General features: G+C 42.2%; 1 protein-coding gene across 2 annotated transcripts in view; it reads left to right on the top strand.

The window, feature by feature from the left end:
• The first annotated feature begins 348 nt into the window (after positions 1 to 348).
• SBNO1 (strawberry notch homolog 1) overlaps positions 349 to 15,054 on the top strand; it is a 28,674-nt gene continuing 13,968 nt past the window's right edge. Inside the window, exons 1-13 of one of the 2 annotated variants that reach the window (XM_072351385.1) lie at positions 378 to 570; positions 5,889 to 6,016; positions 6,615 to 6,719; positions 7,440 to 7,749; positions 9,277 to 9,321; positions 9,697 to 9,797; positions 10,880 to 10,976; positions 12,087 to 12,247; positions 13,201 to 13,334; positions 13,441 to 13,531; positions 13,984 to 14,145; positions 14,721 to 14,856; positions 14,935 to 15,040. In XM_072351385.1, the coding sequence (XP_072207486.1) occupies positions 5,891 to 6,016; positions 6,615 to 6,719; positions 7,440 to 7,749; positions 9,277 to 9,321; positions 9,697 to 9,797; positions 10,880 to 10,976; positions 12,087 to 12,247; positions 13,201 to 13,334; positions 13,441 to 13,531; positions 13,984 to 14,145; positions 14,721 to 14,856; positions 14,935 to 15,040 (1,574 nt within the window). In that variant the 5' untranslated portion in view covers positions 378 to 570; positions 5,889 to 5,890. Of the gene's footprint in view, positions 571 to 5,888; positions 6,017 to 6,614; positions 6,720 to 7,439; positions 7,750 to 9,276; positions 9,322 to 9,696; positions 9,798 to 10,879; positions 10,977 to 12,086; positions 12,248 to 13,200; positions 13,335 to 13,440; positions 13,532 to 13,983; positions 14,146 to 14,720; positions 14,857 to 14,934; positions 15,041 to 15,054 lie in introns of both variants that reach the window. The other variant, XM_072351386.1, reaches the window with a different exon arrangement.

The raw sequence follows: 15,054 nt of genomic DNA, 5'->3' as shown, positions 1-15,054 counted from the left end.
GTTCGCCTCCGCCTTCCCCTCCCCCACCCAGCGGGAACCGGGCCCGGATAGTCCTTCCCAACTACGGCCGCCACCCTGGACCCGCGTCCGGGCGCTCAGACGTCGCTTTTGGAGGATGCCAGAAACGCTCGCTGGCTTCACTCTAATGATGATTCGGTTCCGGAACTAGCTGCCGCGGAGGCGGGACGAGAAGAGGAGCGGCACGTCACGTGATGGCAGAACGCAGGGCGAACGCGCCAAGGCCCGGCAGCGGCGGAGGGAGGGGGGGGAAGGGCGCGCGTGAGAGCGGCGGAGACCACGTGACTCGCTAGATCGCCGGAGCGTAGGGGGGGTCGCGGGTCACGTGGCACGGAGCGCGCGCCAGAGGCGGGTTAGGCGTCACGTGGGAGCGGCGCGCGGCGCTGTCACGTGGTGCGTCGCGGCGGGCGGCCCCAGCGCCCTCCCTTCCCCCTCCTCTGTGAGAGGGGAGGGAGGGCCAAGATGGCGGCCGGGAGTTAGAAAGCGGCGAGCGGCGGGGCCGGCGGCAGAGACTTTGGGGACCGGCTGCGGGAGGACCGGGCACGAGAGAGAGTAAGTCTGTCTCCGTCGTTCCGTCCGTTTGTCGGTTCCTCGTGTTCGTTTCGAGATGCGGTGGGGGCGGCCGCGGTGCCCCCGGGGGTCCGTTCCTCTCAGCGCGACGCGGCCCGCGGGGCGCTCCGAGGCGGTGGGGGCCGCGGGGATGCGGAGCGCTGCTCCCGCAACGTCTCTCGGTCTCGCAGCGCTCGGTGGGCCGCGCCGCCCCCGCTCGGGGTCCCCGCTGGGCTGGGGCCGGGTGCGGGGGAGGCCTCCGCTCGTTGGGAGCAGCGCGAACTTCGGGGGCTGGGAGGGCCGCCGGGGCCGCGGGGATGTGGCGGTGTGGGGGCGGCCGCTCTGACTGGCACCGCCGCTCCTGGGCCGCGCTCGGCCGTCCGCCTTTGTGTGCCCGATTCGGGGCTCCGGGGCGGAACGAAGCCTGAGCGGAGCCGAGGGGGGAAGGGGCCGGATGGGTTCGGCGCCGTTAGGCGCTGCCGTGCCGGGAGATTCTTCGCCCTTCCTCGCGGTCCTAATGCCGCGAATGGGCTCCGAAAAGCGAGGAAGGGCTGAAAACAAAAGTAGTGCATGGGACACAATTACGCAGCCAATTCTGGCCCCAACCCGGAAGTTTATGTCCGGAACACGTGTTGGTGCGGGCTGCGACCCTCCGGCTGCGGCGGCGGCGCCTCGGGCACGGCCGAGCCCCGGGGCGGCTGTTGGGAGCGGCTGCAGCCTGAGCCCCGCCGCCCGGAGCGGCCCCCGCCCTGGGGCAGCCGTAGCGCCGCGAGCTGCCGCACACGGAGGTCGCCGGGGTGAGTCGTGCGCAGCGTATAAACGCCCCGATGATCTGAAGGCGTTGAGAGCCGCAGCCGCGTTGGTTTCTCTTCTGTTTCTCCGCTAGTTCGTTTTTAGTTTCACCTGATGGCGTTCTGTGCTTTGAGGTTGTAAATTGGAGCTCTTGTAGTTTGTACGCTGGTAGCTTTGCTGTTGGTGTTTGATAGCTGCTAAAGCTTAGCGTGGTAATTGAAAGGCTTAAAGAGCAGTTGACACAATCTAGTCCATCATTTCAACAGTCAGTGTTATTCTTTTAGGAAAAAAGAACTCTGGTTAAGAATTAACTCGGTGATAAACTTTAAATACTTGAGTTGTCTGGATTAAAATGACAGTGAAAAATAACGTGAATGTTTTACAATCTTGTTTTTTTCCTAAATTTTAAGCCTCGAGCTCAGGATGTAAAGCAAAGAATTTACTATGGTAGGAATTGTACAAACAGCATTGCAGTCGGCTTATTTTTCCCGATTCTTCCTGGTACGTTACATTAATGCAGATTTTTAATGCAATACATTAATACAATCTTAAAAACAAAATGTGGGGGGGGTTGTTTTTCTGCCAAGCCAGTTCTTGGGAGTCAGACCTGGCTGCTTGGAAGGCTGAGCCTTTTGCTCTGCCTGCAACTGACTCCATGTGAGAGCTGAGGAGGGGTCCTGGTGTTCCAATTCTGTTATTGTCTGATGAGCAAAACCTATCAGGGTACTCAGAAAATCCTGTTCTGTGGCACTGGGAGCTCACAGTCCTTAAGCACTGAGTAGCGTGTAGTTCAGAGAGCATGGGGCCTTCTCTGTTGTTTTTAGTATTGCATTGGTATTTGCATGGTATCTCAGATGGCTACAGTATAGTTTGGGACCTGTGTTCCTCAGAAAGCTAATAAAAAGAGAACAAGAGTTGATTAACAATGTTACTGTCCCAGTCCAAGCAATGTAAGCCAAGCCTGCAGGTTGGGATTCTCCAGAGTCTGGTTCAGTTGTCTGAAGGGTTTGGCCATGACCATACTGTGGTGCTGGTGATGTTCCATTTGTGCAAGTTGTGGCACTATATTAAGGTTTATAGGTGAGTTCTTCAGCTGTATAACGTTGTGGGGTACAAATGGCAAACTGAGGACTTGAAAACATTTTCATGGCTTGAGATTCTGATATGTTTTTTTTCTTGGAGGAAGTGGAGAACAGGTTGTTTGACATGAGCTGCAGAATGTCTTTTGTTTTCCTTCTTTCTCCCAAAGCTAAAATGGAGGGAGGGGGAGAGCCAGGTTGGCATGGATACGTGTCATAATATTAAGCATGGCATTCTGGTTTTGTTTCTTTAAATCCAAAGTTATTTACATAATACACAGTGGTAATGAAACTGTCATTTGATCAAAGTTTCAGGCAGTGTTCTTCAGCTGTACAGGACCTTACAAAACATAGGGGTTTATTCTGATAGCCCTCCTTGAAAAGGCAGCAGTATCTTTCTTTTAATGTGAAGCAAATAGCTGGGATATGTTGAAATGTTATAAATATATGTTCTTTGCTTTGTCACACAGGTTGGTTCTTGCTCTGTGATACTGAACAGCCTGAGGAAAGATAGCTAGCCTTGCCTGTGAGCTCCTACTTGCTCAGAGCAGTTCTTTGACTGGTGAAACGCTCAGGGAACAGCTTGTAATATTCACAACTTTTGTTATAAATATTTTCTTCTGGGGTTTTTAAAAACGTGGCATACAGGTCCTTTATATAGTATTGCCAAAGCTGAGCTGCAGAGCTTGATAAAGTTGCTTTCGCTTATGTTAACCGAGAAGCCTCCTACCTTGCGAGATTATGGGGCTGTTTCAGCTTGATAACAGTTGAGGCTCGATTAAGGGCATGGCACAGAAAATAAACTACAGAGGTACTGCTTCTGCTGGAACTTTATTGTGTCTTTGCTGAACTAAAAGTCTATGGAGGAAAGTAGGGAAAGGGGTGGCGGGGCACAGAACTTTCCCAAAATCTAAAATGGGTGCCAAGAATTCAGTGCTTCTAATGTAAAAAATTCTAGGAGTTGAGAATTCCTTTTGTTCTGGTTTGAAACAATGTCACTTTGTTCATGGCATACAGAAAGAAAATAAATGAAACTAGTTAGTGCAACTTTCCTTGTCTGGGCTGTCTGACAGATGAGCAAACAATTGCTGTTGTTTCTCTTAACGATTGCTAACGATCCAGCCAAAGCCAATTTTGAAGGCTGTTAAAATAGTTTGGGATGGTAGAAATATATCTGGAGGTTTCTTATGTGAAGATGACTGTGGTGGGGTAGTGGTGTCTCTAATCAGATATACTCTGCAATTCCAGAGTTACTATCCCAGCCTTTATTGCTGCTCATCTAGCATAAATTTAGCAGTTGTACTTGAATTACTTGCTTCAATGAGCGATTTTTGGGACTAATTTGTTTGCCATATTGTAACCTTTTTTTAGGTGTTAAACGTGTGATTGAGGTGATGTCCAACTTGACTTCAAACAGTCTTGATGGGTTGTGGCATCATTTCAGGACAGTTGGAGAAGATGTATTTCTGGCTTTTTTTTCTTGTGCTGGTTTTGCGATGAAATGGGGACTCACAGTCCTTTCCTTATGTTGCGAGAGCAGGCTAAAAGTTGTTGTGTTCCTTTGTCTTTTGGCTTTAAGTAAGCAGCCCCAAGCTTGTGATTTCCCACGCCTGTGTTCTGTGTGGAGGGGGGTTATTTATCCCTCAGCCCAGTCGCAGTCACACCTCCTTCCAGAGATAGTTTGAGCGGAGCTACATGCAGACTCAATAATTATGCAGCTGGCAGTGTTTTTTCATTTGTATGTTTAGATGGTTTTCCTGACAGCGTTGAGCAAAGATGTTTGTGCTGTACAGAAGTGTCAGCTCTCTGCCAAGTTAATGCTGTGATGTTGTGCTTGCAGAGTGTGTCGGAGTCTTCAGTTTGAGGGAGTAACTATTGTAAGCTTCTAAACTAAATGAGATGGCTGCTGTCAGTGTTTGAGCATGAAAATAATGAATTTATCATCCCCACTTAAGTGTGTTTGTATATAGATAGATATAGGCCCCTTTCCCGAGATGGAGCTTAATCTTTCTGAAAGGTAAAGTTAACAGTTGGGTTTACTCACTTTTATTGACCCACTCAAGGCTGTATGAGTCGGACTGGTGGGAGGGGACATCCACTGAAGGAGCTGACATGGAGATTTTCTGCTAGGTGTCTTATCTTCTGGACCAGTAAACTTCAAACTAGGCAGTTCTGCTGATCGAGGTGATCGCCTCAAGTGCCTTAAAGGAAGGGAAAAAAGAGTCTAGTGCTGACCAAGTGAATGGTCTTCGGGATGGTGCTAGGTCAGTGGCAGTTCTACCGATCATTTGTTGCTTTGGTATTTGTCTGGGCAGCACAGTCTTTGTTGCATATGTCACCTCCACTCTTCAGTTGTGGTGCTGCTGCTGCCACGTGAGTATTCCTGCACCAGAAGGTCTCCCCCTGCTATTAGTAAAACTAGGGGGAATGAGAATCAATTGCCTGAGGTTTTATTTACTACAAGAATTACCTGTTCTGCCAAATGCGTAAGGTAACGTGTGTGACCAGCCAGATGGATGGGGCTGAGCTGTGCGCAGAGAGGATATGCAGTGGAGTGCTGCTTCAGTCTGTGAATGTGTGTCTAAAATGACAGATACTGTTGTGCTCTTACCTGCTGTGGAATATATGTTCAGCTTTGTTGCCAATGGGTGGTAGTGGTGGCGTGGAAAGCAAGTGAAATGAATTTCAGCTTGAGTTGTATTTTAGAATACGTGGTTCTCTTACTACTAGGGCAAAATGCTCTGGGGAGAGCATTTAGAAGAGCAAAAATACGTCTGTCTTAAAACTATATTTGGCTTTTTATGTAAGGTTTTTATACTACCTAGTGTAGGCTTTTGGAATTAGTTTTGCTTGTCCTACACATAAAGGAGCTTGTGACCTGATGCTAGTGTCCTATTTAATGTGTAGTTGACATGCTGTAATAACGTTGGAACATTTGTTCTTTCCAAAACAAAATTTCTCCCATGAATGAATTACTACCTAATGAAATGGCACGCAAGAAACAAATGCTTTCCTTACAAGCTTTTTATTGCTAAGTTGTTGTTACAAGATAAACTAAATGAATTTTAATTGTGCTTCCCTTGTGCAGTATGCTTCACTGACAGACGTGTATTAGCATAATAGTCTTGCCACTTCTGCTGCTTGATATTTCTTGTGATGCTTGAAAATCAAGTGTGATAAAGACTAGGAAGGCCATCTTCTTTTTTTTTTTCCTGAGTCTATGTGTGTGATAGCATTTTGTGTAGCAAACAGCTCAGTTTTCCTACCTCTGAATTTGGTTGACACACTGAAAAGATTTCACAAAAATACATAAATGAGCAAATACAGAAAGTGAAATTGTGTATGTGGGTCAGTGCACTGCGTGGAGCCCAGGAACAGTGATTGAAAATGCGTGTGTACAACATAAACCAAAATTAATTGTAACTTGTTTTTGTGATCTTAATTTTTTAGAGATGGTGGAGCCAGGACAAGATCTGTTGCTTGCTGCTTTGAGTGAGAGTGGAATCAGTCCAAATGATCTATTTGATATTGACTCTCCGGATGTGGTTCTTGCAACTCCGACTCCAGCTGTTCAGCAGGTTAAAACAAGAGCACGGATGTTTGTTAGAGAACATAAAGAGTTTGTGCTTCTATATATATGAGGGGGGTTCTGTAGAGAAGGGTTTAAGAATGTGGAATTGTCATAAATGTTGTTGCTCGACAGCGTTGAGGTTAGAAAATGACTTTTCTGTTGTTGTAAGTATTTTCATCTTACCTGGTTTATTACACTGAATGGGGAATGCTGTAGTGCATTCTTAGAGAGCTCTTTGTGGTGGTTGAGTCTAGCTGCTTCCTGCCAAATGTGTAAGAGTTCAGTATGGGATTTAACCCTCAGGACAGCATTAAATCTGTGAGAACCTAAGAATATTGGAGATGTGTTCTGGGAGCAGTGCATGTCAAACAGTGACATCACAAAACTAATTACATTTTCTTTGTAGTTAACTAACGTAGTGTTTAATGCTTTGCAGGGGAATCAACTGCTCTAATCTTTATTTGCAATGCAGCTCTTGTTAATGGGGAATTCCTTAACTGTGCTCATTAACTTGTATTTTGTGGGTAGATATTTAGGCTGAAGTTTTCATAGTATTTGTTTGCTGATAGGAGTGCCTGCTGATGCTTCCTTTCATTCCTCTGCAGTCAGTGCCACTTAGTGCATTAGATCTAGGGTTGGAAACTGAGGCCCCAGCTGCTGTGAAACAAGAACCGGAGACTGTATCAACTCCAGCCTTATTAAATGTTCGGGTAAGAACATTAAATAACTAAATATCTATATAACTTCAGGAAGTGTAACAGAAAAGGCAAAAATGCCATTATCTCAGTACTGTGTTGAGACTGAAAACTGAAGTACCTGTGAGTTGCTGACTTACTTTCTGTCTGAGGAGGACAAGCAGCAAACAGAAAAACATTCTGGGATGTTTATTGTGCCTTTTGCTTCTTCTGCATGTATATTTTGGAAATACGGAGGTTGCGTAAACTTGATCCCTGAACTCTGTATTGCCTTTTATAACTGCAGGTAATTCTCAGCACCACAGTTGTGGTGGTTGCAGCTGAACTGAGAATATAAAGGGCAGATCTGCGGTGAGGGGGATGTAGTTCATTGTGCCTGAAAGGGCTGCATATATCTTAAAAGTAACTCAAGCTATTCACTCCAACAGTTGCAGTTAGGTTTATATGGCGTACATTCCCTTCAGGGTTTCTGTACCTGCAGTAGTAATTTTTTCTGCCTGGGTGATTAATCCTGTATTTTCTTTGCTTTCCTTTAATTTGAAAGAATGTGAAAACTTGAACAGTTATTAATGCAGTACTATACTTAAAGGCAGTTCTTGCTCAGGCTGTTGTACCACAGAACAGCTCTTACAAAGAGTTCTCAGAATACTGGTGACTCCTGGGCTCTAGTTGAAAGGCTCGCAGTCTGTTTTTTTTTCACGGTCATCTAAAATCTCCTTGGTTCTCTGTTGGTAGCAACCACCATCCACCACAACCTTTGTGCTGAATCAAATAAATCAGCTTCCAACGTTGGGGACTACAATAGTGATGACAAAAACAACACCAGTTACAACTACGAGGCAAACTATTACTGTAGCAAAAATCATTCAGACCAGCACAACTACTCGACCCTCAGTTGCAGCACCAGCAGTACGGAATGCCTTGACCACCACACCTTCAAAGGACCAGATTCAGCTGAAAGATCTGCTTAAGAATAATAGTCTTAATGAACTAATGAAATTGAAGCCGCCTCCTAATATTGCCCAACCAGTAGCAACGGCAGCAAGTGAGTGTTCTTTATTTTTCATAACAATAAAATTTCAGATAAACGATGAAATGTGAAGATACTTGCACACCTTCTTCTATTTTCATTCATCTTTAGAGTATCAAAGTGAAATGAAGCATCCAGAAAACCTTGTAAATACTGTTCTAACCCTATTATTGATAGAATTCAGGGTGAGAGTAATGGAAAATATCAGGCTTTGAAAAATCAAGCCTGTAGTTCACCATAAGGAATGAGGAAAATGACATTTTAGAGTGCAGCTGGCATATTGGTAAAATTAATTCATGAACTTCACTGAAGTTGATAATTTAGCTATCTTGGGCCTGCGTGAGTTCTTGTTTTAAATGCTTGCTGTGGAGCTATAGCAAAAGAGTATCTTATGATCTTGTGTCTTATGAAAGAGCATTACAGTATATGCTGTTACTGTTATTACAGGGTGTTTCTCTAAAATATCTCTTAAGGAAGGAAAGTCTTTATCCGTGTGTGTTTTCTGGGAAGCATCAAACCAGTTGTGTATAAAAGCTTGATGTACTCAAAACTTGCTGCTTGCTTTTCACGTCACTGCTTTAAGATGTCACCGATTTGATCACTTTTGATAGTCTTTTTGTGTGTGCTGTTTCTAACATGTGGATAGCATACGTGGTCATACTAAATGCAGAAAACTGCACTTGTATTCTTAAATTGCACTTTGATGTTTGGCTTAAATGATACTGATTTTTTTTCAAGTTATTCTGATTTTAATAAGAGATAAGATCAGACCACTTGAATTTGCATGAAAAGATCTCGCTGCTTTTTCTGAGAGCCACACAGGCTTCTTTACTATATCCTCATTGTCTCTGAAATAAGGTTTACTGCTTTTCTTATATGCAGAGTTAGAAGTAACGTGCTTTTTCATAGGAGAAATGTTTAATAGGATTTCTGATGTAGCCCTCTGCTAAATGAAAGCTTCAAGAAGCATCTGAGTAATAAGTACTCATCAAGACCCAGTAGGTGCTGCAGCAGCACAGCTGTAGGAAGTAGTTCAGTGTGTTTCTTTGTTAAGTGAAAAGGAAACATGCAATGTCTAGAGCTGCATTTCTAAGCCTAATTGTGTGCTAGTGTTTCAGGATGCTTTTTTGTTTATTCAAATAAAAATAGACAAATACCTCTAGAAAATTCAGTGGCAGAGAATTGTGTGGGAAGAAGTGCAGCCTCTTCATGTAGGTCAGGCAGCTGAAGTTCTGGACTGAAAACGTAAATATAAATTATGCCTCTTTAAGGCAAACACTTTATTTGTGCAATTGTCTCAATTATTTTCTAGGGTCATGTTCACTAAACACATACATTGACTTATCAACCTAATGGAAGCTTGGCAGCTCCTTTAAATGTTTCACATCTATCCTTGTATGAATTTAATTCAATACTAAGCCATGTTGGTGGTTGCTCCCCAATGTGGGTGAGGACAGGCAAGTTATCAGGATCCTTCAAGATGGAGGCTTTATTTTGTAAACTCTGAACAACTGAGACCAAAGTTGATTTTCTTTTTTTCAGAAATAATTGTAGTTCCTCCTAAGGTGGTAAATGCCACCAGACCAGGTAAGTTCATTTCTGTTGAAACATTGGACTTTCTGGTTTGTTGTTAAACTCCAAAGATTCACCGCGTGGAGCACTTCTCAATGCTATACCTAGATTTGGTGAAGGTCTCTTCTTATTGTGAAACTAATACGCACCTGTCAGATGTGGTATTGCATGGGAAGTTTCTTTAAGTAGCAGTAGGATTTAACTCCTTGTGTGCTCAGGGGCATCTTTAGTTCTGACAGAAACATTACGTGTGTTTTGAAGCATCTGCGTCCTACTGGATGGTAGCATCCTTCTCTGTTAATGAGCTAGAGGAGAGGTTCTGCTGTCAGATGCAAAACATTTGTGGGGTATTCCGGTTGAACACAGCTGTTTCTGTTCATTTTCTGTTAGCTGATCTAAGCAATGGTGCGGTGAAGAAGGAGGCGTCCACAAAAGAGGTAGCAAGAATATGGATAAATGATGTTAAAATGAGAAGTTTTTCACCTACTATGGTAAGTAGTACAAATAGTTAATGCGCCAAATGAGTATTTTATTGGCCACAGCCATGTGTGAGTGGTTCTGGTGGTTACTCATACATGCCTTTTGTGTGGCAGAACTGTACTGAATGCATCTGTTGCCTCTAAAGGTTAGTTTCTCTGCTAGATGAGTACTTGATCGGATGACTAAAGCTAACAGCTGTGTAGAGCTGGCAACTTGTGTACTAAACGATAGCTTCAAGTATCTGCTTTTAACAAGTAGGAAAGAGTGTGTTCTGGTTCAAGTTGATAAACTGAGTTGCTCTGTTTTAAGACATTTTGATTTAAAATATCCCCAATTGTGTAACTAGCAATGGGGAAGCTAGAAGACTCCAGCGTGGCTGATTGTTTGGGTGGTTTGATTGAGGGTAGTAAACAATGTCATTCAGTGTTCACAAATTGTAGCTAAAATATTCAGATACTGTGAACTCTTGAAGTTTCAGCATCTTCACTGGTAGCTGGAATCAGGCTGCTTTGTGATAACAGCTCTCAGTGACTGGCCTACAGAAGGTTGTTCGGGTGAATTTTGTAATATTAAACATTAGAATAATAATTGCAAAGGATTTTGAATTGTGGTTGAGAATTTACCGTACTTTAGAATTTTCATCGATCAGGATGACAGTAAAAACAGAATTCAGATTTTGGGAATGTTGAATCTAACTGATAACTATTGTATCTGCTCCCTGGAGTTGTGAAATGGTGCAATAAATCTGTAAGTAGGGCAATGTTATGGGAGTATGACAAAGTTTGATTGTTGTATGTTAACTGTTGTTTGTTAGAGGCAGTTCTGTGCTCAGAGTTTGACTTCTTTAAAATACAGTAAGAATAATTGTTCTCTCTGAAGGAGAGGAAGCTCCCTCACATTGTCTAGGTTTGCTAGAGCCTAAGAAACGCAGATTTCCTTCTGTAGTTTGCCCGGCAGCTCAGTGGTTCATCCAGTGTATATGATGGGAAAGCATTTAAGTATTACTTGATGTTCATTGCATTTCTCAGTTCAACTTCCAGGACACAGTTAAATATCACATTAATACTCTAATGCGGGTATTTCTCTATTCTAGAAAGTTCCAGCTGTTAAAGAGGAGGAGGAACCTGAGGAAGAAGATGAGGAAGAAATGGGCCATGCAGAAACTTATGCAGAGTATATGCCAATAAAATGTATGACCTACATCTTGGCTGTATCAAAAAAGCTGAACTGTTGAAAGCTATAATAACCATGGCAGAGTAAATAGCATATGCTAATATTCCCATAGGATTTTAACTGGATTGAATAAGAAAAGGAATATTATTTAGGGTGTTTTTTTCTCTAGGTTTTTTTTTTAACGTAGCACTCAGTTTTGAAAGTGCACAGCATTGTTTTTTAATAGGAAGAGAATTCTTTCACAAGTGCCTGTTTCAGAAATGCAGCTGAACCAAGATGTTTTGATTTGTTTTTAACCTGTGTTAAGCTTGCTTCTGCAGTGGAAAAAAAATTACCTTGTAAAAGGAGTAAATGTTCACTGCTACATTTAAAAATGCATCTTGAGTTTTTAGGAGTGAAATTTACCTTTTCTGCCCATGGTATTCCTTGCTTATCTTCCAGAAATTGACTTTTTTCTTTAAAAAGGAGATATCTTTTACAGTTGTTAATGGTACTTTCCTCCTTTTTTCCCCCTCTTTATTGTCATTAGTGATAAAAAGGTGTGATCTTACTTCCTAATTACTTTGTTCTATAAAACCATAGAAGCAAAGCAGAAGGAAAATATTGCACAAAGTTTGTAGATAAATTATTAAACATTTTTTTTAGTCACAGATTAGATCTGTCAGCAATTAAACTATGTCTGTTCTAAATCTTTTTCTCCTTTCATACTACTAATAAACAGCACTATATAAATAGGAGAATGTTGCTTGTGTGATTCTGGCATCTCAAGTTGCCTCTTCTTGGGGGGGTGAGAGGCAAAGTTCTGGGCAGTTTCTCTCTGATATCAAATACATACTTGTTTTTAATTTCCTTTGAAATGAACTTGTCTGATTTTGTTTTTAAAAAGTAGGGTAAGATGGTGAGAGGAAAAAACGAAGTTAAGAATTGCAGTTATTATATAAACTCAGATTTATGTATTTCTTTGCATGTGGAAGTTAAACTCTCAATTTTAAGCAAGCAATGAAATGTGTTTGTGAAGTTAAACCTTTGCAGTGGACAACTGCAGTTTATTTTAGTAAATATAATAACCTGTGCTGAATGTTCTCATCTTTCCCTCTTCCCTTTCCTCCCATTACTTTCCCAACCAGTAAAAATTGGTCTGCGTCATCCTGACCCAGTTGTGGAAACCAGTTCGTTGTCCAGTGTGACACCTCCTGATGTGTGGTACCAGACATCGATATCAGAAGAAACCATTGATAATGGCTGGTTGTCAGCTTTGCAGCTTGAAGCAATCACTTATGCAGCCCAGGTATGCTAGATAGATAGATACAGCTTAAAAACGACCATGGCGTTCAGGAAGATAGCTATCTAACAAGTGCAGCTATGTCAGTTTTATAGTGAGAAGATAATAGAAGCTCAGGGCTTTAAGGTGCATTAAAAGGTGGCAGGTAAGCTTCGCTGCAGATGGATGTGAGGTAATACACCTAGGAAAACACTGTGTAATCAACTCCACAAAGCAGATCTCAGAATGTCTTAAAATTTACAAAAAAAGCATTTTAATAATAAAAAACTTAATGGGTTGCAGCAGCCCTAATTAAGAAAGCCAGTGATATTTGATGTCATTGGGAGAGGTACTGAGAAGAAGATGGGGTGTTATTTTGCTACTACATTAAAATCTCAGTAGACTCACATGCTTATGTTGTGCCTGCAGCTCTCTGCATGTCAGGAAGGAAGTGAAGGTTAGTGGACATAGGAAGATCATAGGGGTCAGTTGCTTCTAAAAAGAGTCTTTTTTTGCCTGAGATTCCTTGGGCTGGTGAAGAGAAAAATAAAGGGGGATATGGTCAATGTTTGCCTAGTCAGGAAGACAGTAGAATTGTTCTTCAGATGTCACAGAAGTGGCAGAAATGGGATCTAGTTGAAACTGACAGCTTCTTTACACAGGAGCAATGATCGTCTTGGCCTTGTTGCCACAACAACAGAGTGGAGAGTTTTAAAACAATAAATATAAATCTGTTAGTGGGGGCTACATGCATATCCAGCAATTCCAAACACTAAGGGAAAAGAGGTGGGGATCAGGACTGCATAAAGCAGCCAAGTTCTTATACACTTCCTAAATAGAAATGCCTCTTGATGCTGTCAGGGACTCTGGCTGGGTGCATTGCTGGTCTCATCCAGCAGGATGCTTCTTGGGTTTGTTTATGACAATTTATAGTAATACATTCTGGAGAATGAATACAATTTTTGTTCTTTGTCCTACAGCAACATGAAACATTCCTTCCCAATGGAGACAGAGCTGGATTCTTGATAGGTGATGGTGCTGGTGTAGGAAAAGGAAGGACCATAGCTGGGATAATCTATGAAAATTACTTGTTAGGCAGAAAAAGAGCCGTCTGGTAAGTGTATATGGATTTCTTAGAACAGACACTACAGTGTCTGTAGTCTGTATGACCTTTGAACGTCTACTGGAACTTATAGTAAATGCTTTTTCTATATTTTCAGGTTTAGCGTGTCAAATGATCTGAAATACGACGCTGAAAGAGATTTGAGAGATATTGGAGCAAAAAACATTCTGGTTCATTCACTAAACAAGGTGTGGAAACTTTTTTCTATGTACAGTTGAGGCAAAACTTTACACCTGTGTGACAAGTTGTGTGTTAACTGTTGCAAGAACGTACTCATTTTAATAAAATTACTGCCTAGGTCTTGTTTGACGGGCCACTTTCTTACGAAGATCCATGCAGTACTTCAAGTTAATCATGTAAATAGGCCCCTTGTAGGATTAAGTCCTAGCATGTGATATTTGTAAGCATTGTTCTTCAAACCACTGCTGACAGGCCTCAAATCTAGTCTTCAAGTGCATGTTTTTACAGATAGCTGTATAACCTCTTAACAGAATTCCCCTTAGGCTGGTGTGCCCTAAGCATGAGGCAGGGGCCTGGGAGTTCCAAGCATACAGATGTTAAGGTCACCAGCATGTCTCAGTGATAACGCAGATGGCTCTGTGAAGGAACCTCTCAAATAATTTATCTATCTCTATTGCAGTTCAAGTACGGGAAAATTTCTTCTAAGCATAATGGAAGCGTGAAGAAGGGGGTCATTTTTGCCACATACTCTTCTCTTATTGGTGAAAGTCAGTCTGGTGGTAAATACAAGACCAGATTAAAGCAGCTGCTTCACTGGTGTGGTGAAGATTTTGATGGAGTTGTATCCTTTATCTGGAGCTGATTGTAACCAAACTGTTACTTAAGTGTATGTCTGTACAGTTACAGTTGTGCAGTTATAAAGTTGATGGATAAACAGATGTTAGGAAATAGGAAGGAACTTTAAAGACAGTCCTGTATTTTTATTTGCTGGTGCTGCTAGGTATTGCTCTTTCATTGTGTCAGTAATGAATTTGTGCTTAAACAGTAGACTTGCACGGCAAATCTATTACCATATATTATTGTGATACAGCTGTTGTACCAGAGATTAACGTCTGCTTCTTCTACAGAATAGGTAAAACAGGACTTAAGTTTGTACTGTGCCTTTCTCCAGGATATTAAGTCTTTTTTTAGGAGCATTGCTGACATTTTAATGAATTCAGTTCTGAAAAGCATGTGTAATGGACTTATTTAATACCACTGAAATGGTTGTTTTATTTTCCTGAGTTTTAATTGAAAAAATGTGACTGGTGTCCTAAAGATTTCTGCTGTAACCTGTCTCGAATTTGTAGTTTTTTCTTTTCTTCTTCTAATGTTCCATTCAAAACAACAAGGAGCTTTTCCTTAATCATGGTTCAGATAGTATTTGATGAGTGTCATAAAGCCAAGAATCTCTGTCCTGTTGGTTCATCAAAACCAACAAAAACGGGTCTGGCTGTATTGGAACTTCAAAATAAACTTCCAAAAGCTCGGGTTGTTTATGCCAGTGCCACAGGTATGTACTATCTGGTGTGCATTAAATGTGTCTGTATGCTTTCACTGGTGCTGTTAACAAATGATGTTGTTCTCCTAGGTGCGTCTGAGCCAAGAAATATGGCATATATGAACCGTCTTGGAATATGGGGTGAAGGGACTCCATTTAGGGAGTTCAGTGATTTCATTCAGGCTGTTGAAAGAAGGTAATATTTTGAAG

The sequence above is a fragment of the Excalfactoria chinensis genome, chromosome 16 (genome assembly GCF_039878825.1).
Source record: "Excalfactoria chinensis isolate bCotChi1 chromosome 16, bCotChi1.hap2, whole genome shotgun sequence".
NCBI classification, from domain to species: domain Eukaryota; kingdom Metazoa; phylum Chordata; class Aves; order Galliformes; family Phasianidae; genus Excalfactoria; species Excalfactoria chinensis.
This window is presented reverse-complemented; position numbering and strand designations above follow the sequence as displayed.